At 40.8% G+C, this 27,014-nt stretch overlaps 3 protein-coding genes across 4 annotated transcripts in view; 2 read left to right on the forward strand and 1 right to left on the reverse strand.

Annotated features, from left to right (window-relative positions):
* Nucleotides 1–526: 526 nt before the first annotated feature.
* phf13 (PHD finger protein 13) lies at nucleotides 527–7,074 on the forward strand. 2 transcript variants are annotated; one of them, XM_030777326.1, is made up of 5 exons: nucleotides 527–575; nucleotides 1,570–1,610; nucleotides 2,681–2,782; nucleotides 5,429–6,149; nucleotides 6,297–7,074. In XM_030777326.1, exons 2-5 carry the CDS (start codon nucleotides 1,572–1,574, stop codon nucleotides 6,521–6,523), a joined length of 1,089 nt encoding a protein of 362 aa, XP_030633186.1. In that variant the 5' UTR covers nucleotides 527–575; nucleotides 1,570–1,571; the 3' UTR covers nucleotides 6,524–7,074. The 2 variants fall into 2 exon arrangements, with proteins under 2 accessions (XP_030633186.1, XP_030633187.1); XM_030777327.1 differs by lacking the exon at nucleotides 527–575 and having other exon boundaries at nucleotides 1,526–1,610.
* Nucleotides 7,075–11,514: 4,440 nt separating this feature from the next.
* On the reverse strand, nucleotides 11,515–17,406 carry dnajc11b (DnaJ (Hsp40) homolog, subfamily C, member 11b). Its single transcript, XM_030777764.1, has 16 exons — nucleotides 17,330–17,406; nucleotides 16,514–16,643; nucleotides 16,066–16,139; nucleotides 15,852–15,953; nucleotides 15,442–15,570; nucleotides 15,167–15,289; nucleotides 14,977–15,050; nucleotides 14,648–14,837; nucleotides 14,427–14,512; nucleotides 14,184–14,300; nucleotides 13,924–14,079; nucleotides 13,614–13,683; nucleotides 12,562–12,619; nucleotides 11,963–12,105; nucleotides 11,700–11,829; nucleotides 11,515–11,591 (listed from the first exon to the last, which is right to left on the reverse strand). Exons 1-16 carry the CDS (start codon nucleotides 17,396–17,398, stop codon nucleotides 11,566–11,568), a joined length of 1,677 nt encoding a protein of 558 aa, XP_030633624.1. The 5' UTR covers nucleotides 17,399–17,406; the 3' UTR covers nucleotides 11,515–11,565.
* Nucleotides 17,407–19,244: 1,838 nt separating this feature from the next.
* Nucleotides 19,245–27,014, forward strand: part of camta1b (calmodulin binding transcription activator 1b) — a 211,043-nt gene continuing 203,273 nt past the window's right edge. Inside the window, exons 1-2 of the mRNA XM_030777032.1 lie at nucleotides 19,245–19,269; nucleotides 23,186–23,287. Coding sequence (XP_030632892.1) covers nucleotides 19,245–19,269; nucleotides 23,186–23,287 — 127 coding nt within the window. The remainder of the gene's footprint in view (nucleotides 19,270–23,185; nucleotides 23,288–27,014) is intronic.

Consider the following 27,014-nt stretch of genomic DNA (forward strand, 5'->3'; position numbering starts at 1 on the left):
GTCCTGACTGTAGTTTCTTTTAGTGAGTGTCTGTCAAGTCATTTAACTTTACACTGGTTTCTGAATATTTTTATAAGTATGTTACACATTCCATAATTAGATATAACCTAGCTACAGTCCAATCTAGCGTTGGCGGGTCGCGCCACAAATTCTGATTTGAGATGTACACGCAAACTCTTTAGGTCCGCAAAGAACATTGTTTTAATTGTTCAACTCACATGAAATTTGCGACTAATTATATGCACACGCAGAATAGCTTAACCTAACATTTGAAACAACGGTTACAATCTAATATTAGATTTGTATTCTTTTTTTATTTCAAAAACTGATAGCAACACGATGGATACAGGACTTTTAATATGACGAATGAAATAGAAATTGCCAATTTTGACGTAAACCTCTGTGACCACCCACTCTCAGTAATGTTGTGGCAGACTATGAAGCTATGAAGTCTGGATGTACATAGTGTGCTTCGACAGTTGCATTACACATTTACACCTTATTACGGATTATACGGAATTCGTCAGTTTGGGTTGTCACTTCGGTTTGTATGTTTGTCCGTGCGTAAGCTTAAGGTGAATATTTAGAGATGGTATCTTGAAACAGATCTATTTGTTTTCTTTATTGCTTCGCCTAACTTTGTGCGTATGCAAAACGGCTTCAGTCAAAACAGTTAAGTTAGCCAACTAGCTAGCTAGCTTGATAAGGTTGGCTAATAAGCAGTAATTTTGTTGTCCAGCTAGCCAGCAAGGTAACTCAGCTCATTTTGAAGTTTTGAACGAATGGCTCTCACTGCTTTTGTCTTGGCAGTATCATGTATGTTGACATTAACATGTGTTAATGGGTGTGATGGTGTAAAGCAATAAGGCGTATCCACCAAGTTGGTTGGTTCTTGATAGCTATTTGGCACTCTTGGTATTTCTTGTTTATTTGGTCTATCTAGACTTGTTGACTCTGGGTAGTTCACTTCCAGCCGTCATCCTTTCGCTAGCTGTATTAGCCAACTATTGACGTGCCTCGAAACAACACCAAGCTAACTTTGCATCATGTATTTAGATTATCATATTTTCCAAATAGTTAATAACTAACTTTCTGATTAATTGGTAAATAGTATAGGATTCTTTCGTTAATTGCGGTACATTTAGCGTTACGATGTTGTCAACCAGAATTACGTTAGTCATGAAAAATGTTTGCCTGTTCTATTTGTGATGGCATTTATGAGTGATCTGTAAAGGTAACAATTGACTCGCTTTTACTGACCGCACTATCGTGACAGAACTGTTAAGCACAAATAGAGTAGCTCTTTTGCTGTCTTGTGTCCTCACCTAGTTTAGCTATGCTAGGTAGCACAACTCTACAACATAAACGCTGCGATAACTAGGTTAGGTGGCCGTATGTCCAGAGAAATGCGAAGGGGATCAACAAGGATTTTACGCATTCTGTATCGCTAATTTTAGTTCCCTCATGTATGCCTCGTTTGTGTAATGCTTCAAGTACTGTCTAATAGTTTGATTGAAGTAGCTTACAAATTTTCAGCTAGTTAACCATGTTTACTCACTTGCATTGCAGAGATGGACAACGTTTCTACAACTTGTGCTTTTGACTCTCAGGTAATCGTTGTTTAAAATTTCTAGATGCATTCATATATCTGTCATTTGTTATTGTCATCAATTTGTATGCCCGTGTGAGTTGTGTTACATTTGCTGAATGCATACTGACTGCTGCACTTGTGGCCAAAAATAGGTTCCATCACTCCTCTGAGCAGTTTTTAGCTTGTCTAGCCAACACCGAAAAGAATTAGCTGTTCTGGATAGCTTGTTTCTTTTTTTTGACGAGTAACTCAGCAGTGTGTGGTGACTTTCGGCCATTTGTCATTGTCGTGATCGAGAGTGAATAGTTCAGCTAATTACACTGATGACTCCGTGTACGCTTGCTTATCAGTCAAAAGCCAGCCCGCTAACTTAGCTAAATTTATCACGGTGTTGTCCAGCTAGCTGAGAGCGGGGGTTAGGGTTCCGTAGTAGACATCAGTACATCTTGATAGCATTCTTCACTTCATGAAATCATAACCCTAAATGACATTTCCTTCGAAAAACACAAGATAATTTTTAGAATGCATTTGGTCTGTAATTTACCCGAGATGATTTTTGGGACTTGACGGTAGCTGGGAAGGTACTTTCTACTTGCCAGTGTAGCTTCTAAGGTTAGTTGGCTAACTGGCTGATTGTCTTCGACGCCATGAAGGACGATGACAGCTACCCTTTACAAGTTATAATTTTACCCTTTTTGGCTTTTGTACAAAATTATTCATATTATATATTCTTTTTGCCTCTTTAAATTATAAATCCGCGAATTTACATGTTAACAGAGTGTATCGTCATTAGTTGCCGTCAGTCAATACATAAAACCAAACAAAGTGATATGACCATGCATGATAAATTAATCTGTTATCTGTCTGGCAAATTCGATAGGGTAAACACAGATTTGCCATCATTTGCTAGTACATAAAAGGAGCAGCCAGTGTTTCTTGACAAGAATCAATCATAAAATTGTTAGTAACCTACTATTTCACAAGCCTGTTTAGGGAATTGTCCAAATAAGAACACATTGTATGGACAAACATACACTGTGTTCAGGAACAGATGGTTTCTTAGCATTGTGCATGTGTTGATTTTTGTAGGGCTACAGTCCAACTTGCAAGAGACAGCGGACAGTGGAAGACTTTAACAAGTTCTGCACCTTTGTGCTGGCATACGCAGGTTATATTCCATATCCTCAAGAGGTGAGTAGTTCTTGTTGTCTCTGTAAATGTGTGTGAGCGTTTGAGAAAAATGGCGCAGACAAGGCAGACGAGACCCAAAGGAGGCTGCTCAAGAAAAAAAGTGGCTCCTCAAGTCCCTTTCTTAACCCTCTTGATATATCAGAGACAAATCAGACCTTAGTCGTATGTTTTTCGTATACTGTTTGTGTTCCTGTGAGAGGTGTATATTAGGTCTGTGAAGAAGTCTTAATGACTTGTGGAAGCTGCAGTTACACTGGGTGTTAAGAGAACCTTGCCTCACAGGATTACACACTAGACCAGGCAGGCTTTCTTCAACTTCAGAGGAGTTATCACACAGTCTTTGGATATTTGCTCCCACCATTGACCCAACCGAGACACAGGGCGCCATGGGAATCTATGTGGAAATCTGTGTTTGGGTCTCACAGCCTCCCACTCTGCGCAACGAGATCTGTTGACACTCTGTTTAATCCACAGAATGGTGGTGGCGCTTCAGGCAGCTGTTCTGCCAAGCTCCGCCACCCACGCTGCCCTGCCACTGCTTCTTCCTCTTCTTCTCCACCCTAGAGGGACCCCCAAACCTCAGCCCTCCCTCCCAGGGTAAGAGGGCCAATCCAGTCTCCTCCATGCTCATCTTAGACCCTGTCTCTAATTGCCATAACTTCACTACCGCAGTGTTCCTTGAGACCTTGCTTCACTTTCAGCTCTTCCCTTAGGCGGAAACGCACAGAGAGAGGACCAAGTGTAGATCATAGTCGTGCGTCATTATGGCAAAAACACGGCAGGAGACCAAGTTAAAACTCAACCAACTTCATCCTTGGGTGCCTTGTCCTCATTCATGTTTTTTGTACATCCTCCCTGTCTTTGTGTTATAATTTGAGTGCGTTTTTTTTCCCCCTGTATATTTCCTGGGATTCTCTTCAGCAAAATCAAAGCAGTTCTTAGTATGCACTGTTCAAATAATCAGATGTATATAGTGTGGTAAGTTCATCTGCTTTTAGTATTTATATGCACTTATTTTGAATACTTTAGCCATTGTGTTGAGTTTTATGAGGGGACTGCAGCTAAGCTGGTGCTGCATAGTGTTTTTTCATAGTGTCATTTGCCTGCCTTGGAGTGAAACTGCTGAATTTTGAGTTGAGGGGAAAGCATTCAAATTGATATTCTACATTCAGAGATATTCACACATTTTTGCCATAAGTTATTTTGCTTTACTCTAAATGATTAAAACCACTAGCCCCATAGGTGTTGGCTACCACTGACGTACCAGTGTGTTTTCATACATCACATGTTTTCTATATAAAAATCCAGACAGGTGCACTATCCCCAGAATACTATTTTGGACTCTCGAATTATTATTTGAAATCCTGACAGGAGTTCAAAAAGTGCAATGTAAAAACTGGTACACTGAGACATGTTCACCTCCCCCCCCTTTGAATCACGGAAATTTCAGTGTTCCCTAAATCCAGTTCTGCTTTGGGTGAATGTTCCCTCATATAGTTTGGGAAGTTCTTTTATATGAGCTGGTCTATAGGCAACTGTGCATCTTTTCTGTGCATCTTCATTGTTCGGGCAGTGTGGGTATGGGTGGACTTTATGGACAGTGATGACTCAGGATAATAGCAGGTGTGAAGTACAGATAGTCCATGTGCTTTCATCCTTTTCACTGAAAACGCAGAACAGTGAACTGAACATAAGACCCTTTTCTCCAGTAGGCTACAAGTAAATGATGTTTTGTGGAACAGTTTGCCTAGTGTGAAGATAATGTACAAGAAGATTGCTCTGATGGTTTAATTTTGACAACACAATATTGTAGAAGTAGTATATGAGAAGTTGCTTTGTAAAAAACTAATAATGGAAAGACCCAGGGAAGTAGTAAGTTCATATTCAAGGTATTATAAAATTTCACTGTGGCTGCTGTGATAAATTGTACAATTAGATCATTATTTGCCAGTGGGATCTCTTTTTGAAGTCCGTGGTTGTTTGGGGGGGGTTCTCTCTACTGATGTGGTTTAGTTCAGGATGGCTGATCTTTATTTACATGTATTTCTTTAGTTGGTTCAAACTAACAATTGTTATAATTTTCAGTCATAGTTGTTCAGCTTATTGCTTTTTTCAGACTGAGTCACAACCTGTTCGTCTTGAGGTCTGCATATAAACCCAGTGTGAAGCACAACAAGTTCCTTATTTGTTGTTAGTCATTGCCATCGTAATGCTGAGATTTTTTTTTCCCCAACCATTCTGCCAGGAAAGTTTCCACCTATTTGTATTATTGCAGACTAATACTGTCAAATACATAGCAAATTTTGAAAAGATGCATTTTGATGAATTTTTAAAAGGCCACGTCATAAAATATCAGAATCTTAAGTGAACCTTTGAATAAATGAAACCTTTGAATAAATAAATAAATAAAATGATGAGGAGGGAATATCCTGCTCATGTCCTTGTCAGTTTTCCCTGAATTTTCTCTGGTTATTGGCTCGAACATGCTGACTATTCTGCATTTAGCAGAACCATTTTAATTCAGAGGTATTGCGCTGATGATTTGCAGTTCATGTGCTTTTTCAGAGTGTGACGATAGATTTACAGCTGAGCAAATCTGGGCCCGGTAAAACAAGCAGATTTATTAACCCCTCGTCCTCTCCATAGGAAACACCACTGAGGAGTAGTTCCAGTCCACCCAACAGTACAGGCAGCACAGCAGACAGTGACGGATGGGACAGTCAGCGTCTGGGTAGCAGCCTCCCCTCACCAGGACAACTGACACAGCCCAAGAGCTGCAAGAGCTTTGCGGGGTTCAAACGACCAGAGGCCAGAGGAAGCGAGGAACCGGAGCCCCACAAACGCCCCAAATCGACCGGCCTCCTCTTAGAGCGCAGGAAGAAAGCCGAGAAGGTAAAGAAGAAGAAAAAGAAACTAAAGAAGAACAAGGATGACGAGTCCGGCGCCCTGGGCACTCCAGTCGCCAAAGTCGAGGGAGACATCCCAGGGGTTGGTCGAGCCATTAAGGAGGAACCGGAGGATTACGTCAACATAGCGGTACCCTGCCCACGATCGCCAGAGACGGAGCGAACGAGTCACCGCTCTCAAAGTTCACTACTGAGCTCAAGCGCCTCTTCGCACGCCGCAGGTTCCGTTGCCTGCAAACAGGAGCCGGCCTCGGAGCCTCCGTGCCGGGAAGACTCGGGGAGCGGAGACAGCGGCGTGAAAGCTGAACCACGGGAGAGGCGCGTACAGCCGGAGGGCGAATCGACAGTGTTGAAGGTGGAGGGCTTTCCTGCCACGAGGACTGTGATCCGACAGGGAAAGCAGGTAGTGTTCCGCGACGAGGACGGCTCGGCGGATGACGAAGACATCATGGTCGACTCAGGTAAACGCTGGAAAACGTTTCACAACTTACATGTCACCTCGCAAGATGTCCCTTTTGAATACGTAGATTTACCACAGAGCGTAGCGAGCGGTGTATTTGAAGTGTGTGTACGCTCATATTTATTTGCCTTCCTCTTCTGTCTCGTAGATGATGACTCATGGGACCTGGTGACATGTTTCTGTATGAAGCCTTTCGCCGGTAGAGCCATGATCGAGTGCAACCAGTGCAACACCTGGATCCACCTGTCCTGTGCCAAAATCCGCAAGTCCAACGTCCCCGAGACATACGTCTGTCAGAGATGTAAAGACTCTAAGTTTGACATTCGGCGTTCCAACCGCTCTCGCGTAGGGTCAAGAAAGCACCTTTTAGACTGATGTTGTCCTGGGCCTTCCACTAATACACAAACTCCACTGAATTCCATGTTTTCCTCTGTCTGTGGAGTATAGTGGTTGTGGACTGAGAAGTAGAAGGGCTCAAAGACTTGTTACTTGTTACTTCACGTGTTTTATTTTGTTATTTTTCTCCCTCCAACCACTTGCATGGGGCAATCAAAACGTGGATAATTCTTATTGCATTAAAGACGGTAGGTTCTCTGACTTGTCATAGAGATTTATTTTTGGCATGGACACCAACAGCTGAAATGGTACATGCATTAACTGTGTCACTAAATGGGAGATGTTTTTCAACAGGAAAGATGGTGGTGGATTGCACTTTGTAAGAATTGGGGAGTAGATTAATCTCCCTCCCCTCAGTACCCAGAAATTTGCAGATGTATCTGAAGAAAAATGTACAGTATATGAAATAAGCATCAGATATATGTGTAGATCCGGGGTGCCAGATTGACACTGTCCTAGGGGCCATTTTCGCAGCAGTATTTGTATAAGAGACGCAGTTATTAATAAATATTTGGCAACTACATGAATCAGAGCAGAGAATTGATTCTCGAGTAAGGTGGTATTTGACATTTTTTTTTTCTTTTACTCAGTTTTACTCAGTGGCATAAGGTATAGGTTAAAAGGTAACCTATGAAAGTTTTATGCAGAAATGTACTGCTGGACACAGAAAAAAAAGAACTGGTTGCTGGCAGATGGCCTCTTGGCCTCTTGTTTGACAGCCCTGATACATATAAATGTTCTGTTCCTTCTTTTACTGCCATTCTCAGATCAAGTCACTTTTCTCCTGTTTGTTTGCATGGGTTTTTTTTTTGTCTCAGACTAATGACTATAAATTGTTTTGATATTGTATGAAATCATTTTTTGTGGTTTTGTTGAAATGTTCAAAGTAACACATTTTGTAAGCTCATAAAATTGACTGTGTAAGAGTTTATGGAACCTGCCGGGTGTCAGCAGCTGATCTGCAGTGGTCTAGTGTGACTGCAGAGTTTTGTCCTGACTGCCAGAGCCTTCTGTTCACATTCTTGTGAAAAATGTACTTTGAAGTAGTTCAAATGGGTAATTGTATGAAACCTTATGGTCATAGTGTTTTGTATTTATGCCAGACAATTGGCTCTTTATGATCAAGCTGAACTCTTTTTTTTTTTTTTTTTTTTTTCCCCCACTAGTCACATTCATACAAGATGACTATCCAGTTGGTGAGGATATTTTTGAATGGAAACCATTTTAAAATCGAGAGAAGTTAAAATTGTTCATGCCCACAGTACTGCTTTGATGTACTCCATAGTATGTGCTGTCAAAATATTTTGTCAGTAGTCCAGCTCTTGACCATTTTTAGCCTGTGTTGAAATTCTTGGTTGTTTAAGATGGCAGAGTATGTTTGACACGTCTACAAATTATAAAAAAAAAAAAAAAACAATGCCTCTTGCAAAGTTTTTCTAATTTTGTGTCTGTGTTCAACATACTCTAAAGGATTAAGATACTGCAAAGCATAGCAATTATTCACTTTAACCATGGAGGTATAGTGACCTTTCTCTAAGTGCTACAAAATTCTACTAAACTTTATTTGTCTTGTTTGATGTTATTTTAGAGTCACAAATCAATCAAATGCATATGTATTTTGTTATCGGAGAGAGAAAAATGACGATACATTAACGGTGTTGGCCAAGTTTTCTGAACAAACCATATTGTGTTTTATGTTGCTTGAGTGTTCTTGATGGTTATGTAACAGGTTTCTTTCTTTCTTTCTTTCTTTTTTTTTTGTTCAGTGCTGTTTAATTTATATGTCCCCAGCCCACCTGATGCACTTACACCTGACACAACACAGGTGTGCAGGCCTTGCGGAGCAAAAGGAGTGGTAGTGCGTTTTTTTTTTTTTTCCCTTTTTCTGTTCGTTGAGCTGGTTATGGTTTACCCACATCAGTAGTCATTTGCATAAAGTTGACTCATTTTGCCTGATCTCAACCCAGTCACTTCAGTCACCAAGTTCTATTGGAGGGAAAAAAAAAAAAGAATTTAGGTACCTTAGTCATGTCTGGTGTGAAAGCAAGGTTTTAAGTTTTGGGATGGGCTACACATGCTCTCACCTCTGTTGTATCAGTGGGAGTATCTCTCAGTGGCCTTAGATTTTGGGCTGGTAACAGTAGTGGGGTGTTAAGCAGGAAACCTGACTCTCCACTGCACAGGCACCTGAGGATTACACGTCTGTCTCTCCTACAGAGGTTGTTCAGAGTCTTTGTGAGTTTTAGGTTGAAGGAGCATGTGTAATAGTGAAAGACAACTCATTTCAGCATTTCACTTCTTTTGTCTCCGACACAAGGATGAGGTCAGTTCACGCTAAACTTGGAATGAATTGAAATTGTATTCACGAACTAAAAAATATCCATTAAAAAATAATAAGTGAATAGAATTTCAGTTTAATTTTCTTAATGTACTGGATTAAAATGGAACTGACCCCAGCCTTGCTCCTATATGTTTATATTAATTGACAAATCATTTACCAGATAATGGATGTTACAGATATCATCAAAGGTTTCTTATACCTTGGGTGCTGCTCATTCCTGTTTGTACTATCATAATGACCGTTTGTGTAGTCTACCATTGAGATGTTGTTTTTAAGCCTGTTCTCTCCTCTCTGGTTCCTTAGAGATGTGTGTGGAGAATAGGTTGTGTTTAATGGGACTTGTAGGAGCACTGGGGCCAGTAAGAGGGCTGTTTCTGTGAAACTGTATATTTTACACTGTTGTAAATAAAGAGCTATTGATGATTAAAAAAAAAAAAAAAACAATACATGACAGAAAACAGTCTTAATTCTTTCTCCCAGACCTTCACAGTGTTTTTGAGTAAGATTGGAACTGTTGGCGATCATCAAACAATACTCAACACACAGACAAGAAAGTAAATTATTTCTTTACTCTTTAATTTTTAAATTACTCATCAGTTTACTACATACCTTCATACTACATGTACAGTAGATTTGTCAAGATCAGTTTACAGTACAGATAGGAATGTGACACTGGACAGGGCTCTTTCAGCTTTAGTAAGAAAATGACCGGATTGACCCAGCCACAGAAACAATGATGAGAAGAAATACACTGAACGACTGATGATGCATGCATGGAAAGTACAAGAGAACTTATTTTGCCCTTTTGATTCAACTTAGTCTCAGTTTCAGCAACTGCGACGTGAGATACAGATTAAATGTAACACAGCTGCAACCACGTCAGACAAGTATGTAAAGGAGAGAGTGAAAAAGGTTTAGGAGTAAAATGGTGTCACATATGTAACGTTCATATGTTCAAGGGTTATTGCACTGACGACAGTTCCTGCGTCACCAGGAATTTGAATTTGTTCTTGAAATATGCCAGGATCCTTTGAAGTACCAAGGCCTGTTATTTATTTATTTTTTTTTGTAATGGATATGTATGAACTAATTAGTCACGTTGGTGAACTGATCTCTTATCTCATTATCTCTTAGAGTATATCTAGTGGTAGTGTTGTACTAGGTTTGAATTCATGGGCAGCTGCCCTCTGTTCATTTCACAGTTGTCACAGACGGTAAGTTAATAATGTCTACAGACACAGAAATTATATATATATATATATATATGTATATATATATATGAATATATACACATTTCTGTATCTACATGTATATATAAACACAATACAAAGAGGAACGAGGTATGGAGTCCAGAACTAATGAACAGAAATGAAAAAAATGAAGAAACAGAACAATGGCACATTAAAATGACACTACATATGGATCAGTACTTTAGCACGACTGACCGGACCCATAAAACTGATGTCTCGGTCTCGTTATAATCTGCATGTATTTGTTTAACATATCAGTTAGTGTTGTATGAACCAATGACCTGTCTGAGGTTTCCTTTAGTTTGCTCTAATGCCTTTTGTGCAATGTTGCTACATTCTCAAAGCCATATATTACAACACAACTCCACTAAACTGAAAAGAGCAGCAAAATAACTGTATTCAAGGCAAACACTCTGGTGCAAACAGTACTGTCCATAATCAAACAGAACATTTTCCGCCTCTAAACATCTTATTATGATTCCTACTGGACGTTTTTGTTTTGTTTTGTTTTTATTTTGTTTACTCCCATGCATAACTATGGCAATATGGCAACTGGATCACAATGAAAAGCTGTGTATGAGTCTCTAATGAGACTCTCGACTCTATAATGAGTCTGTGGTAGAGGGGAACAGAAGAATTATTATTAAAAAAATCTGATGATACAAACCACACCTGCCGCACAATATTGTGTAACAGCCGCTTGATAAGATTAGATTTTTTCTCTGAATGAAAATATAACAATTCAGATTTACTACACCACAATCAGATGGCATGCTTATGAATATGACATCTAGTGTAATTGGACTTTGGAGGTATTCAAATTCAAATTCAAAGTTTGGACTTCTTGGAATTTTTTTTTTTTTTTTTTTAATTGTAACCCACTCTGTTTGCTCATGGTTACATGAGCAGCTTCTGACTTGCACACAGGCTGTATAGGGTCTCAGAGTCAGTACATCTAAAGATCACAGCATTTTGCCATGTGCTTACACCAAAATTCACACAAGTACAGACCACAGTACTCCTTTAACCCTCATACCAATCAATACGAGGGTTAAAGGAGTGCAATATGGTCCTCATGACATCAGCACACACACACACACACACACACACACACACCTGTCAGTGAACAACAACCATACACACCTGAGCCCACACTCCAAATCAATTTGACATGGCTTTAACACTGGATTTCACAAGTGTGCTTGAGATGCGTCCGAGTACCTGGTTATCTTGGATGTCCTACTGGGTTATGGGGGGAAGAAAAAAAACAACAAAAAAAAACAAGGGGAAGATAAAAAGGAGGTTACACATGGTTGACTACATGAGATGAGATCCTGAGGACAGCCTTTCAGACCTCGTCACTTTGACATCCGTCCTTCCCTTTATGTGCATCTGTCCATCACTCCGCTAGCCCGTTCTGCTGAGGGCTCCTAGGTGTCCGCATCTATTCTGTGAGCTGTACCACAAGAGAGACAAAAGACACGAATTTTTCAGTTGCTGGGATCATACAAATTGAATATATAACGGCTTAAAAAGTTAGCAGCGAATTTGCGCTTCCACTCACATTGCTTGGGTATCCTCAGAGCCTCTGTGTCCCCAGACAAGACTTGATGCATCACACCTCGGAACTGATAAAGCAGTTTCAAACTCTTCTCTTCTCCCACACATGGGTCATAGAATCCAGGCAAACCTGCCTGCAGGGCAAACAGGGGAAAAAAAAAAAACACTGGTTATGTTAGTAAGTGAATGCATAGGTATAGGTCATACTGGCTTGAGAATTTCTGTTGACTGCAGACTCATTGCTGTCAGACCAGCTGCACCACACACCTTTGATGCTTCTGTGAGGATGAGCTTGGAGTCTTTTACCAGGCACTGCAGAGGCACTGTCACGTCGATGACCTTTGCCCGTTCATGCTTCTGACTATTATCCGTCACAAACTTGCCATACCAGGCGTTAAGAATAATAAGTCCTGAAAACATAATATCGTTTTAAACTTCTTGCGTAACAGTGCAGTAATATTATCACATGTAACCAAAATATTGATCCATTACAATATTACTGGAGGGAGTGGAAAATAATATGACTTTTTCTTTTTTTTAGGTTTCAGTAAAAATGAAAGCAATGCACCATTTTTATGTTTCCTGATATAGCAATGATTTTGAATAGTTATGCTGTAATGTCTGCAAATCTCACTGATATTTAATTAGATGGTATGGTAACAACAAAATGCAAAATGTAATTGCATCAAAGCTTTTGCTCACCTTGGACTTGTTTGTTATATAACTTGTAAGAGTATTTTAAAAACCCCCAAACAGTTTTTTTATTTTACTCCAGTTTATTTACTATTTACGATGTACTCTTAAATAAGCCAGTCTTAACAAATTGGGTAAAAACATAGTCTTTAATATATCAGCACTTGACTTACCCATTTTAGACTCTTCTGCCTCAATGATTCTCCTCACAGACTCCTGCATCAGCAAAACCTGCAGGTAAAGCCGCTGAATTACGTAAGTGTCTCCACGGGACAACACCCTGTCTTTAAATCCAAATGATCCACCCCCACACACGCACACATTACAGACACGCAGCACATTTCTTCTCCTCCCCTGTTCTTTTTTAGATACAGCGTTTGACTGAAAAAGGATAAAGACCAACACACTAATTTATGTCCTCAACATTGTTAATGTAATAAAACACAAACAAAATAGGTGACTGGATCTTCATCAGGTCTAACTAGTGGAGACATGCCCATACATACAGACAACGACAGTCATCCAATACTCAGTACGTGTCATCATAGTGAATGGGGACAAAAGCGTTTTTTTTTGTGTTTTTTTTTCCTAATATGTCCTCTCTGTGATCCTTTGGCATTGAAGAGGTTGCTAACAACAGGCAAGAAGGTGACAATCAACCAAAAAAGGTGTCACGACAAGTGCTCTTTTGGATATGGGAATAATTTGGACCTAATGGAATATGACATAAACTCGTATCTGTAAATGTTCATTTTGGTTTTAATTGTGACCATTTCTTGTGGACTTTCAACTGTCTCTAATATACGTTTGTTCATTATGCGTATACTAGTACTGTCTTCTTCAGCAGAGGAGCCAGAAATCCTGCTTGTCTATATTATAGTCCCACCTACAACGATGATATAGGCCTGATGAATCAGACGACTGTTGACATCCACGTATGGGCACGCCAACACTTACTCATTAGACTCATAAAGATGCAGCGGGATCAAAAAGGTGTCTATTTTATTTTGTTTGTTTGTTACCCTAAAGGCGTTTGGAGCATAATCAGTGCGCGGGCCTCTATCTTTTTCACTCAGGCTTACAGCTTCTAGCCAAGCAGCTATCAAATAAACTGTGCATATACTTACCACTACAGACACAGATTCTCACACACACTCAGTATTTGCCACGATATTCTCTCTGTAATGCTTGGTGACAAACAGTCAAAAACTGCTATGACACTCACAGCAGATTCTGCCTCCTGCTTCTTCTTGGCAATGTCTGATGCAGAGTCTACTCTCTGCTTCTCCAGTTCTCTGTTGGAGGAGAACACAGGAACAAGACTTCATGAGGAAAAGAAGCCAGGACACCAAAATAAATGGGAACCATCAAGCGCAATATCACAAGACAGGTCACAACTGAGTAAAGACGTCACAGGCATTTATGTAAGAGTTATATCTGTAAGCTGCAATCTCGCTGTGCAGAAGAGAGATCCACCCTGCTAATAAACAAACAATCTAAAAAAAAAAAAAATACAGTGCTTGCATATTACTTACTGCTCCTTCTGGGCTCGTACATAAGGTGTAATGATAAGTTTCTGGACAGCTAGGTAGACGACCAGTGGCCCAACAGTGGCGTAGAACACCGCACTGGGCAGTATCTGCTCTGTGAGGTGGATGGGGAAGAGGTAGGTCTGACTTGCTCGGTTCAGCCTGTAAAGACGATCGTTAGCGTAAATCAACAATGTCACATAGAGCTATAAACAGAAGAACAATATCTCTTCAGTGTCTATGAGAGTGCAGCCAATGACATGGACCTGATTTTCAGAGAGACTCCTTGGGGCACGCCGATGCTGACAGTGGCTGCCAGTACGCTGTGTCGGCTAATCTTCCTCTCAGCGCCATACTCCACCACTGTGCCAAAGAACCCAGTCCTACAACACAAACAGTGCATGTAGCTCACTTAAGAAGGCTACACAGAGCTGCATTTAACATTTATGGTATTAGTTCTACGTGACTACTAAGATTTCTAAATTCAATGCTATGAATATGATCCATACTTGACAGAGCCCTTGATCTTGGTCTGGTCATCATCTTGGAATTTGTACTGGTAACTCATCATCAGGTATGAGTGAGGGACGCCGAGCTAAAGAGCAAGGGGAAGATAGACGTGAAACCAGTGACCAAGTCTAACTGGCTTCATTAAAGTTTTTTGCACCAATTATTCACAGTCATTATTCTCTGAGATTGCATCTCTGACCCCGCCCTCCAAAGGCCTCACCTGCAGGGCCAGGGTAAAATGGCTGGTCTTGGTGTCTCTCACAATGCTGGTGGTCATGGCTGACTGGCTGCCCCAGCGCCACTGCAGATAGCCCATAGTGTTCTGGTCAAGGTGCCGAGCCATCATGGTGGTGGCACTAGGCCGTACACCACGGGATGAGAACTGTAAGCCACACTGAGCAGTCACAAAGCTGTGTGACACAGGGCAAACACAAGAGGAGAGAACGGGTTGTTGAACTATGGTTATGCATTTAATCACACTGCAAACCACACTCTGGTCATATGGCATTTATCAAAATAACTACGATACATCAACAAAGGGATTCCCACCAGCGAGCTGTGACATTACGGAACACTTTCATTCCAAAGAGAGGTCCTCGGATGTCCCCTGCGCCAAACTCCAACTGAAAACGTCCACGCAAAAGCAAGATAGGGAACAAAAGAGGATATTAAATCTTTGACCTCTACATATAAATGTAATGATGATAATAATGTGAAGAGAAACTCAGGAGGATCCTACCTCTCCCCAACCCCTTGCCGAGGTGACACGCCGCAGGCAGAGGTTGATATTGCCGCCTCCATTCCCATTGTGCGTGGACAGGGAGCCTGAGAGAACAGCTGTGTCGGTTGTGGTTAAAGGTGCCTGAAAGCCATAAAAAGAGAAAAACCCTTAACTCTGTCCTTTACATCTTACATCCATGCGATTCGCTACTGCAAAAAGAAAACAACCATTTGTGTATGTACTTATCGCTGTAACCTGTATGTCACAAAACATTAAGATGCACTCCTGTTTACCTCTATAGACTGTGATATGTGCATCCTGTTGATCTCAACGTGAGGAAAGCCACCACCGGGCACATCCTCGTAGTCTTCTTCATATCGATCAAACAGGTCAGTGGCATCCACACCCACGCTTATGGTCCCCTGAATGAAGACACACAGGTTTAAGTCTATTTGTTCATAGAAGAGCTGTACCTAAGAGGGTTACCCTTGACAAAGACAGATTTGTGTGAGAAAGAGGAAGAGGAGATTAATGGATGGGAGAAGACAACGGTAAAAAAGCTCCCAGCCGTAACTCGGGATTCTGTCTTTAAATATAGCTCATATGGTTATGGTTAAATAAAGAGTGGTTAGGACAGCCGGTCTTAGATGTGCTGTGAGGGTGTAATTACTGAGAGTACAGCTGGTTCAGCACGCTAAGCTACCTTGGGGTTGGTCCTTTGCTGAAGTCGTCTCTCATCTCGCTCTCTCTGCAGACGCTCATACTCTTCTCTTATCTCTGCTGGTGTCCGCTTCCTTTCCACCACCTACAAAAATAAGAGATGAATAAAAAATTATTCATTTCACTGGTGGAGTAGCACATGAAAATGTAGCATTTTGAATATGAGCAATTACTAAATTTGCATGACTGACACGTACCTCCCAGCCTTCCACCTCTAGGCCTTTCTTCCCAAATATGTCATAAATAGCTCTGGACTGTGGGTCACTGAGAACTGAGCAAAAGTGCATTTTTTTTTTAATATTCAATATTTTGACTTCTGCTCATATTAACTATTGGAAGCCCAAAAAGAAACCATAGTGAATCAAGAGAAAATTTTTTCCTGCATTTCTATCCAGAGAAACCATATACAGTAGCAAACAGCACCAGCTGCAGAAGTACTTGTTCTCGTACCCTCTGTTCTAATGGGCTTACACTTTGACAAAACTTTCCGAACTCCCAAACATTAACTTGCATCTTGATATTTCAGATGATTACAGGAATACTTGTTCTTTTGTTTGCTAGTACAATACGATCCTTTCTCAGTTAATAAGCGCTGCAATCAAGAATATCAGCTGCAAGTATTGGTATGAAATCATGAATAATTACCTTCATATGCCTGGTGCACCTGATTAAATAGCTGCTCAGCCTGTCTCTTCAGTTCAGGGTCCCTGTGCTTGTCAGGGTGGTACAACATGCACAGCCGTCGGTACGAAGCCTTCAGCTCCTCCTGTGTTGCCTGTTGGTATACCCAAAGACCAGGAGGTGTTGAAGGCAAAACAAGGTTTGAATCTTCTTTACAAACGGAGCGTTGGAGCTTTCTTTACAAATGTTTCTCAGTGAACACTTACAGTTAAATATGACGGAATATAAAATTCACCTCTGCTAACGATGGAAAATAACGATGGAAAATAAGCATTAGATCTCCCTGAGGTCAATTCTGTCAATTCGATTACGCTTTATGAAACCGTGTAATATAAAACAAATTATATCAACAGACTAGCAACTTGAGGGGAGTTGAAAGGAGCATAAAGTTAATTCAATATTAATATCACATTTAATTAATTGACTTTCTCTGGCTGTTGCAACTGCAAAGCAAGCAAACTTCACCAAGCACTGATTAAAAAAAGCAAGACCGAACGAAGAGACACGGGCTTGTAATGTGTTATGTCTGTGCTTAGACATTATCCAGAGCACACGCGCGTAGCTCTTGGTTCGTAGAAGGCTTCATTTTGTCATGTATTCTGGTGTTTAGATCAATGCGGGATGTAGCGGCGCATCGATTACAGTTATATAGCTGACCATCAGATCAGAGAAGTGTCATCCGACATTGAAAGCCTCTGCTGAACATTGTGTTGGAGTGGCTAAATAGAACATCCAAAATATACTGAGCCAACTTACTCACAAGCACACTTATTTCCTTACCTCACGTCTGACATTAAGCAAGGAATAATAATCATCGTTGTCCAATTCATTTTCGAAGGCCGCCGCCATGTTTTCACTGCCCTTGGCTCCGCCCCCTGGTTCCACAGTACGGTGACCAGTACAGCGTTATTTGAATTCCACAAGTTTTCCGCCACCGTGTGTCGGGGAGGTTTAGACGCATCCTTCCCAGTGTCAAATAAAACGGAAAAGAGAAAGAGTTACATGTGTAAATAAATGTGTTAATTAGTCAGTGAACTAGAAGTCAGTGCGTGTTTTTTTCGTAAATGTGCCTGGTTCTACTGAACCTCATGTAGGCCTATTCATTTATCCTTATTTAGGCCCGTTCATATTAATTTATATTTTGACTTAATGTATTTCTGATGTTACAATTTTTACACACACACACGTACGGAAAGAGAGCGAGCGAGAGAGAGAGAGAGAGAGAGTTAGAGAGAGAGAGAGACTCGCGGTTATCTCATATCGAAAACTCTCTCTCTCTCTCTCTCTCTATACATATATATATATATATATATATATATATACACACATACATACACACACATACATACACACACATAGCAGTTGCTCAGCTGTTCTGGCGTTTGCAAAACTGAAAATTACATTTCCTTTTTTTAAAATTTGCATTTAGTTGAAGAATCAGACATAAAATCATTAGGGAATATATCATTTGGGGTGTCTTCTTTTTCTATAGTTTCGTTTTTCAATAAAAAAGTGTGCGTGTGTGTCTGAGAGAGAGAGAGAGAGAGAGAGAGAGCTTGCGTGCGCGCGCGCGTCAGTGGAATTCTTCAAGTGGAGTCTTATGTAAGGAGAATATGTTCTTCTTATTAGGACGTTCTCATGAACAGCCATATAACAGATTTATTGACAAGCTTACCATCTTCTGTGATGGCATGTATTTATTTTGATTCAGATAAACGTAGAGAAAAATGCGCTTGGTCGGTAGCATTTGCCACCCGTCTTTCTCCGGAGAGCGGAGCTGTCTTTTCAGCACCACTCTTTTTCAGCACTCAAAAAAGAACAGCGCTCAATAACTCATGCACGAGCATGCAAATTCACTGCACGATCCAAAAACATTTCGTTATCTTGTCAAGATCACTGACGTGTTTTAAATTAAATCGGTGTAACTGATCACAAGCAGTGTTCACGGCCAATTCGAAGCGAAGTGTCCCATCTTCTCTTAAACGGCAACACTGTGTCTTTGGGTATATTTGATGGTGCCCTTCGTCTGAACATAACATTTAAGGTGGAGTTTATTATAGTTAATTTTAACGCTTTCATGTTCAACATCTTCGAGTCTTGTAGCAATTTGATGCTGGTTATTACGAATGGCATCACATTAACTGGAATATGTTCGTGTCATTCTATTCATCGTCAAGTATAACCAGAACTGAGCAAATACGATCGTAGTACGTGAATTTGAAAAATATTGTATTGCAAAATCCGTAAATTTCAAGGGTCTCAAGTCGCATAAGCATTATTGTTTTAAGGATCCTAATGGAACCCTGCAAGACAGGCTACACCAGTCAACGGGAACATTACAAACCTAAATATACAGTTCTACTTTTCAAATAGCACAGTCCTACTGCATTCTATAATTTGAGGGGGCCGAGTCGCTGCGTAACGTCCATTGGTTGTAAGATTTTTTTGAGGTGTCCCTTAATAAAAACTGTCCAATGACATGCCGGGTTGGACGAGGGGGTATATGGATTTTGTGAATTCATGAGGCATCACTGAATACCTATGTCAGTTGTTAGACTTCTGACCAATAGTAGACGTGCATTTATTGGGCTCGCCTTCTCCCTCTCACCCCCTCCTTGAGCTGTCCTCGCCGTGAACGCGCGTGGTACCCCCCGGTCGCGAGGAGGAGGAGGAGGATGTGGCGCGCGGAGGGGAAATGGCTGCCGAAAACAAGCCGGAAGGTAAGAGAGAAATAACTGGATTATTTCTTCATTTTTGACCAGATCAAAATTTATTAGATTTAAGGTTCAGATGAAAAGACGACGGGAGCAAGTGACGTGGAGCCAGTGACATTTTTGCTTTGCCTTATGTTTAACATGAAATTTCAAACGCTGAAACGCTGATGAGATTACGTACAGCCATCCACTCAAAGCAGCTAGCTAGCCATCCCTGAGATAGCGATTAAAAGCAGACACTGAAAATAACAGGAATGGAGTTTGCTAATCAGGTGCATTCATCACTCGCTGTAATAGACGCTATAATGGCATTTTTAGTAACATTATGACACCTCTAATGATTTAACTTAGCAAAAGCCAAGGGTAGAGGAATAAAAATATTTTTTTCTGTATTGAGCTATGCACATAAGCACCAGATGAAATGCTGTGAACGCATGAATTTACTCGGTTTTGATCTGGAGTGGGATTCCTTCACACTGGTACTACTCCGTAGCTGACAAGAGAGGAAATAGCATTTTGAAGTGAAACGCGGTCAACTCTTGTTGTTTTGTTCGCTCTGCGATTTAGAGTAAAGGCGATAAATATAGATTGTGGTGTAGTAATGTTCTTAATTCGTAAGCATTGACTGGAGAACACAAGTCAGAAAAGATGCTGCAATGCTTTGAAAATCCTCATGGTACTGTAAAATGAATATCGTGCCGCTTACTTTCGGAGACTATTATCAAGATCTGCTTTGCCCTTTGGCTCGTGTGTGAAATTAAAACTGAAGTGTAAATGTTGTTAAACCAGAAAATGAAAGTTATTTCCAAAGTGGAACGACAAACATTTCATATTTACGAACAGAGAAGTCGGTAACTTTGTATAGCCTTACTATACTTATGTTATAGAGAGTTTAATTAAGCGGGTTGGTTAAGAGTTCAAGGGGACAGTTAAACGCAGATTAGCGTCTCGTCATTTGAATTAATTAAAACGAATCCACGCATGCAAATGTTTAAGCAAACTCGTCGTTGCACCGCGCGCTTTTAGCCCATAATTTCGTATAACTTCGCATGAACGGCGGAGAAGAAAAAGGAAAATAGTCTACAGTAAATAGTCTTGAGCATAAGAGATTCATGAGTTTATGTACGTTAAGCGTGGTTATAAGGTTAATGTGCCAGTTCGATAAGGATGTTAGTACTGAGATGCACGTATGTACTGTGTGCACATTTAGCGAGGTGCAGCGACTCCAATGACCAATTTCTCTGGAAAGTATAAGGTTGCCCTGAATTATAGTGTTATTTAGTGTAAATCGCCACAAGGTGGAGACAAAGAGAAGTTCAAATGACTATTACACTGTGATCATGAAAACTAGCCTGTTTGAGACGACGCATTTGAATTACTTTAGATCCAGCGCGCGCACGTTTGATTCCATAGCATTGCATACATCCCGAAATATAATAGAATGTCACCTTTATATAAATCAATTAGCGGACTGCTCTGGCGCAGCTTGAAGTTGTGTTCCTTCCACTGAGGTGAATACACGCTGTAACTTCATTGTGGGCTTTAGTTTTTCCTAGAAATAAACTTAGGTTTTGAAGTTATTCCTGTAAAAACAAATTCTCTTGGCACAAAGGCACATCTGTATATGCTTTAACTTTGGTGTTTGTGATGACATTGTAAAATTTGAACTGATAGTGTGTGCAAATAGACATTTTAGGTCTAAGACTTGCAGCCTCATGTTTGTTGGCAAAGAATTGTTCAGTTATCTGTGTTTTGACCAAATGGAACTATAAATTTCATAAGATCCACAAGGAGGCAATATTGAGCTATATAAAGTGCCCCCCCAACCCCCTACACATCCACCTACCCACCCACACATGCACTCACACACATGTATGCACACACACACTGTACATTTTGAGAAGTAACCAAACTATTTTTAAAATCCTGTTGTGTTGCATTACTGTACTGTATTGCTGACTTATAAAGTCATGTGAGGGGACATGGAGCATGTACCATAATGGGGCGCACTTTCCCTTGTACAAATCCTTTATATGTTTGCATACACTGATACGCAGTAATGTGCTACATGTTTACTATGCTGAACTTGCATCATACATACACTGTCCTCTCTGCTAAAGACATGCTGTCTTTTTATAATGACGTTCCCTATCACTGAAGATTTAGCTAGAGAAAATGAGTCAAGAGTTCAGTCTTTGAGGTATAGATGTTTGCATGAAAACAGAGAAGGGCAAGACCACACAGCACACTTCAAACTGTAATACAGTGTTTCCCCAATCTGGACTGATAAAAAAAAAAAAAGCCAAGAGACATTTCACACTATTGCTAGCGATGTGATAGGTCTGTGAAATATTTTCACACACAAGAGACCTTCAACTCTCTGTAAAAACCATTTCCTCTCTTGACCCCTTTCTCCTGAAGTTGTAACACGTATCCACATTGCTGTGTCTCCTGCTGGCGTTCAGGGGCGTCAGATCTGACAATTCAGCATGCTTCTTCCGCACAGGAAAAGAACTCCCGCAGGGTCCACACAAACCTAATGGCAGGTCACGTAGATGAGCAGATGCTTGTACAACTTCCTCTATATCCTTTAAATGTATCAGAAGCGTTTCCTAAAAAAAACTACAGCGGATACAGAGACTCCATACTCTGGCTGCTCTTTCTCACTTTCACGTGCTTCTTGAAGTGAAGTTGTTCACACTGTATCTGATTATTGTTTCTCCACATGCGTATTCTAGCTCATCTCCAGCAGGTCTGTAAAGCTCTTTGCACTGGGAAAGATGTTGGAAAGCCCATGTACTTCCCCGCTGTATACTGAAGTCATGCCCCTGTACAGGTCTAGAGAAACAGTACTGTCTCTTGGTGTGGGATAAAGATATACACCTGGGTGTATTTGATCAATGCTTAACCTTATAAATACGGACAATAACAAACTTATCAGGCACTCATCTCTTTTAGACAACAGTCCAGTGTCTAAGATTGTGCTGTACAGAATCAGCTCTGCAATTTTGCCAAGCTAATTGAATTTAGTGTGGTTGGTATAGATTAAAAGATGGCTTCTCTCTGTCTGTCTCGCTCTCTCTTTTGCTCTCTCTCTCTCTCTCTCTCTCTCTCTCTCTCTCTCTCTCTCTCTCTCTCTCCCTCTGTCGCTCTTGCTCTCTCACTCAGAAAAGGGTCTCACCTGCTTCTCTGGGACCTGTTTTAAAGAATTGATTTCATGGATTGATTCAGCTAACCAGAAGGAGAGGACGCATTGGTGCAGCCACTCTGTCTCCAGTTTTCTCACTATGCCCATTAGAGGAACAGCTCATAGGAAAACGAGCAGTGATATATGCCACTCACTAGATAGGCAGGGAAACACAAAAAGGGTTGAGAACAGAGCACCAGACAGGAAAAGTCCTGGAAGTATAAGCCCTTTTCTTCAACCTGCCAGTGTTCAAAAGGCAAATCTGTTCGTTCTACTGTAGAAAACTTCCACATGTTTCTACATTTGGGTTGTGATTTTATTTATTTATTTATTTATTTATTTATTTATTTATTTATTTATTGTGCATGTTGGGGTGGTTTCGTTTTTCTGAATGATCAAATTATTTAAAACCAATATTACCAATTTACATCCTGGAATTTGCATGTAAATCCAAGTGGATTTCGTGATAGGCTATATCAGATAATCACATAAGCTGCGGCAGTATAATTCTGACTGAGTGTTGTTTGGACTATACAGAGATCCATATTTAAATTAAAGTCAGTCACACCTACACATCTAAAAACAGAAGCAGTTGAGGACTGCAAATGATGCCTTGACCCCAGCTGTGCCTGGCTTGATTGTCAAATCTTTAGCTGACAGATGTGTTGTGGCATTAGCATTTTTTACACACGTATTCTGCTTTTTTTTTCACCTTTTCCATTGTGACCCCTGTAGGACTGAAGAGAATGCGTAATCCGGATCGAATGTACAGAACAGCAGTGGGTTACACCGGCCACGCTCCTCCTAAGGGTGTCAGCGATGACACAGACACCAACAGTAAGAGTGGTTCAGCTCACTAGACATCTCTCATCCAATCCACTCTGCTTCCATCAATTCATACATATTACCTGTGTCCCCCCCCCCCCCACCTCCTTTTCTCTCTCGTTTCATTGTGCGTTCCCACATGCTGTGCAAAAAAATTATGTGATATTCTGACCTGCTGACGTAAGGAGGGATTTTGTAACCACACAGGTGTTTTAGAAGTGGAAATTGGGGAAGGTCACAGTGTTCTAGCCTCCAGACAAATTAACACAATGTCTGAGTGAAAAGTGCATGTTTGAACAATATCTGGGCAATAATGATGTAGTTGTAACTCTCGTGTCCTAGCGCATCGCTAACAGCATCAAAGAGGCGAAACGGTGGGAGCATTATGCGTAAGCCATGTTCAAAGTGAAACTGCTCTCTCTTTGACTGGGTGACTTTTAGTCAGGGTGCAGAGGAGCCCTCTTCCTAGATCAGCTTTAAAAAAAAAAGAAATCGCCTCATTCTCATTCAGCTCCATTACAGATCATGTTTATTCATGCATGGCCACGCAGCTGTGGAACGCACGGCATATTTTTGGAAGCAGCAGCTCATTGTCATGCCTAATCAACACACAGTGCACTCTGAGCACAGCCCCGGAGTTGGCTGCTGCTGTGGGTGTGAGCGAGGGTGTGTTCCTGGTTCACCCCCTTTGCAACGGAGCCACAGAGCACCCCCCCCCCCCACCCCACCCCCGTCTCTTTCTTTCCGTCTAACTCCTTCTCATGTTTGCGCTGAGTGATCAAGGCCATTTCAAAGACCCGGTCGTTTAATGAATGCTCAGAGGCTGTGGCTAAGTAACAGAGGTTCTGTGGCCTGCTTGTTACTGGCTCAACAGTGTAATTAGCGGCTAGACATATACATGCCTGCTCTGTCTCTTGCCATGCTGTCTGCTGGTGGTTAAGCTGTTGTGGCTTAGTGGCTGTCCGTGCAGACCAGAAGGCTGTGGGTTTAAATCCCTTATGGAGATACTATGGTATTAAAATATGTTAGATGGAAATGCTATGTTCTGTATGTACATGGATAAGCCGATGATAGAACTTAATGAGCTAAGCTTGCATTGCCTTCAGCTTAAGAATATAATGCGTAACAGAGAAGCGTATAGTAATATTGTGGTGTAATTAGAATAAGGGGAATTAGAACACACACACACACACACACACGCGTGCATATATGTCTAAATTCTTTGAAGTGGACTTAGGCTAGGCAGTCCTCTATATGGACCCCAAGGCAGCCTGGTTCTTTTGCTTTGTTGAGTCAAGAAAAGCTATAGTTTTGAGTCAGCTAATTGGGAGGATTCCTGGTCCACTGCTCCCCTTCTTTCCCAAGTGGCCAAACATAGGTCTTTTCATTTGACCAGTGAAGGTCCCCAGATGATCTTAGCCTAATTATTAAGGTGCTTGCAGTGTGTGACCGTGATTGTTGTTTTACAATATAGTTAGATGTTGTTTGTTTCTCTTGTGCTATTAGAAGTTCTAATTTAGAATCTGAAAAATATTCTGTAGTACTAACTGCTTGCCGTGAGATACGCTACTGTGATGTAGCTCACTCCTAATTTTTTATTTTATTCATATATTTTCTGGGACAAGTGTTACTAGACAAGAAGAACTTGGCCCCAGGAGGCTTGGTAGCGTCAGCCCTTTTCATACTTCAATGGAAGGATGACAGCGCATTAATTTGCTTGCTCTTGAAGCAAAGCTAATATCCCATTTCTCCCATGTTTTATCAGGCATGCCTTTATTTTCAAAAATGCTGTGGCAATTAAGAGAGAGGCCATTGCCTTGCAGATTCTTTAAATTGGGGGAGATACCATTAATTGAGATACTGTGCATAATCAAAAGATTTATTCATCATGGAGAGAAACAAGTGGTAGTTATGGTCGTCCCTCCAAAGTCAGGAAAGAGGGTAGCGGTTAAGACGCGTTTCACGTCTTGGCAAAGTGCTTCAGTTGCTTGAGATTACCCGCACTCACAATACAGTCTGTCTGTGTCAGACCCATCTTTCCTTGTCATAATTAAAGTTTAAAAGTGGGATGACACACACACAGCTCTACGATTCTTACCACGGGGCATCACAATTACGCCACATCTGTGTTTGCTTTCAAGGAAACTTCACTTTTGCTTGAAGCCTGTCTCATGACATTAGACATAAAGAGGGAGCCATTTCACTCTTGGACTAGAGTGGGGCTGTGCTGGCTAAATGATCTGGTAGTGTTGAATTTGCTAGAAGGGCCGGATTGGTCACGTGATGTCAGAGACTTACTAAAACTTTTATTTAAACAAAAAAGAAAAAAAACTAAACTGCCTCAAATGTCTCACCTCTGTGCTCACTTTCTGTGCACTTACGGCCTGGAGGAAAACATGCAGGCAAAAGAAATGGATTGATTGGGAGAAGTTAAGGAGGAGTTTGTCCTATGAGATGTTGCTAAAGGATCAGCTTTGAGCTCAAGCACAGTTGTGTTTAGCTTGGGGAGAACCGAGGAGAAAAAGAGAACAGAGTCAGAGAGTGCAGCTGAGAAAGTTCGTGATTAGCATTATCTGAAAAGAATTATTCAGTTCTTATTCCATTTGTATTTGTGTGTTTATTGCATGATTGTGTCCGTATATTTGAGCATTTCTCCGTATTTCAGTACTGTTTTGTCTTATTAGCCTACATATGAAGCCTTCTATTTTCCTGTACATGTACGAATCATTTTTTACCACTCAAACAAACAAACGGTTAAACATCAAAGAAAGCACCGTTCTCAGATTTAGAACATGTTTAATATTTCCTGAACAGCGATCAATATCTGATGTTATGTTATGTAACGATTCGCATACGCTACATTACTTTAAAGAGTAAGGTAAATTGTTTGTGTAAGGGAGACATTGTGTACCGGGAGCATATTTGTGTACTCACGCATACGCATCGGTTAATGTTGTGTGTCAGCTTATGAGAAGCCAATGAAAGTTTCCCTTTCCAGAGCGCAGGCAATTTATTTCTATGTTTTATTACTGGACCTTTTTGTTAATGCATGCAATCCCCTGGTACAATACATTCCAGCCTCATTCACAATTAATGTCTGCTTAGGAACTAGATGTCACAAGATAGGTAGCTGATGGATTTTGTACCTATTATTCTAAGTTGTGCTATGCATTTTGATGGAGGAACAGGTCTTAGCCTGGTTAAGATATCTCCTTTAGAATCAGTACGTTTGTCTTCAGCTTGTGCAGAAGAGTCCAGTCGCCTGCTTGACCCAAGTATTTAGCATCAGCAAACGTTTTTTAGTTTACGTAAAACTGCAGCCTCGGTCAGTGATTGATCAAAGTATTAGTAAGTTTGGTCAGAAGAGCGTAAGCTGAAAGGCTTCCTAGCAGAGAGCACTGCATTTGACAAAGACTCTCATTGAGATGACAATCACATTAAATTGGCTGTAATGTGTAAAAGCACTGAGAAATTTAGCATTTAAGCTCCTTGCCTGTAAACAAGATATTCATTACCCAAGTGCCAGATAGCGATCTTCAGAGTGATCTATTGAGAGAGAGAGAGACGGACGGCACAGATGTGGCCACTGATGGAAATGGAAGATGGAGTCAATAAAGGAGCTGTAGTATTAGAGAGAACAATAGGGCAATCACGGCTTTGATTGGTATTGATCTTGGACCCGGGATGGAAAACTGAAATTGAAACTGACCAGATTGACCTGAGGCACATTTGAATGAGA

This window comes from Chanos chanos, chromosome 6, assembly GCF_902362185.1.
Source record: "Chanos chanos chromosome 6, fChaCha1.1, whole genome shotgun sequence".
NCBI classification, from domain to species: Eukaryota; Metazoa; Chordata; class Actinopteri; order Gonorynchiformes; family Chanidae; genus Chanos; species Chanos chanos.

Bases quoted from the DNA above. Each gene is read 5' to 3' on its own strand.
- phf13 (XM_030777326.1), top strand. From the start codon at position 1,572: ATGGACAACGTTTCTACAACTTGTGCTTTTGACTCTCAG. The intron at 1,611-2,680 runs GTAATCGTTGTT...TGATTTTTGTAG, and splicing joins CTTGTGCTTTTGACTCTCAG to GGCTACAGTCCAACTTGCAA. The intron at 2,783-5,428 runs GTGAGTAGTTCT...TCCTCTCCATAG, and splicing joins ATATTCCATATCCTCAAGAG to GAAACACCACTGAGGAGTAG.
- dnajc11b (XM_030777764.1), bottom strand. From the start codon at position 17,398: ATGGCGGCGGCCTTCGAAAATGAATTGGACAACGATGATTATTATTCC. The intron at 15,290-15,441 runs GTAAACAGGAGT...TATGGCTTTCAG, and splicing joins ACATATCACAGTCTATAGAG to GCACCTTTAACCACAACCGA. The intron at 14,301-14,426 runs GTATGGATCATA...TTTGTGTTGTAG, and splicing joins AAGATCAAGGGCTCTGTCAA to GACTGGGTTCTTTGGCACAG.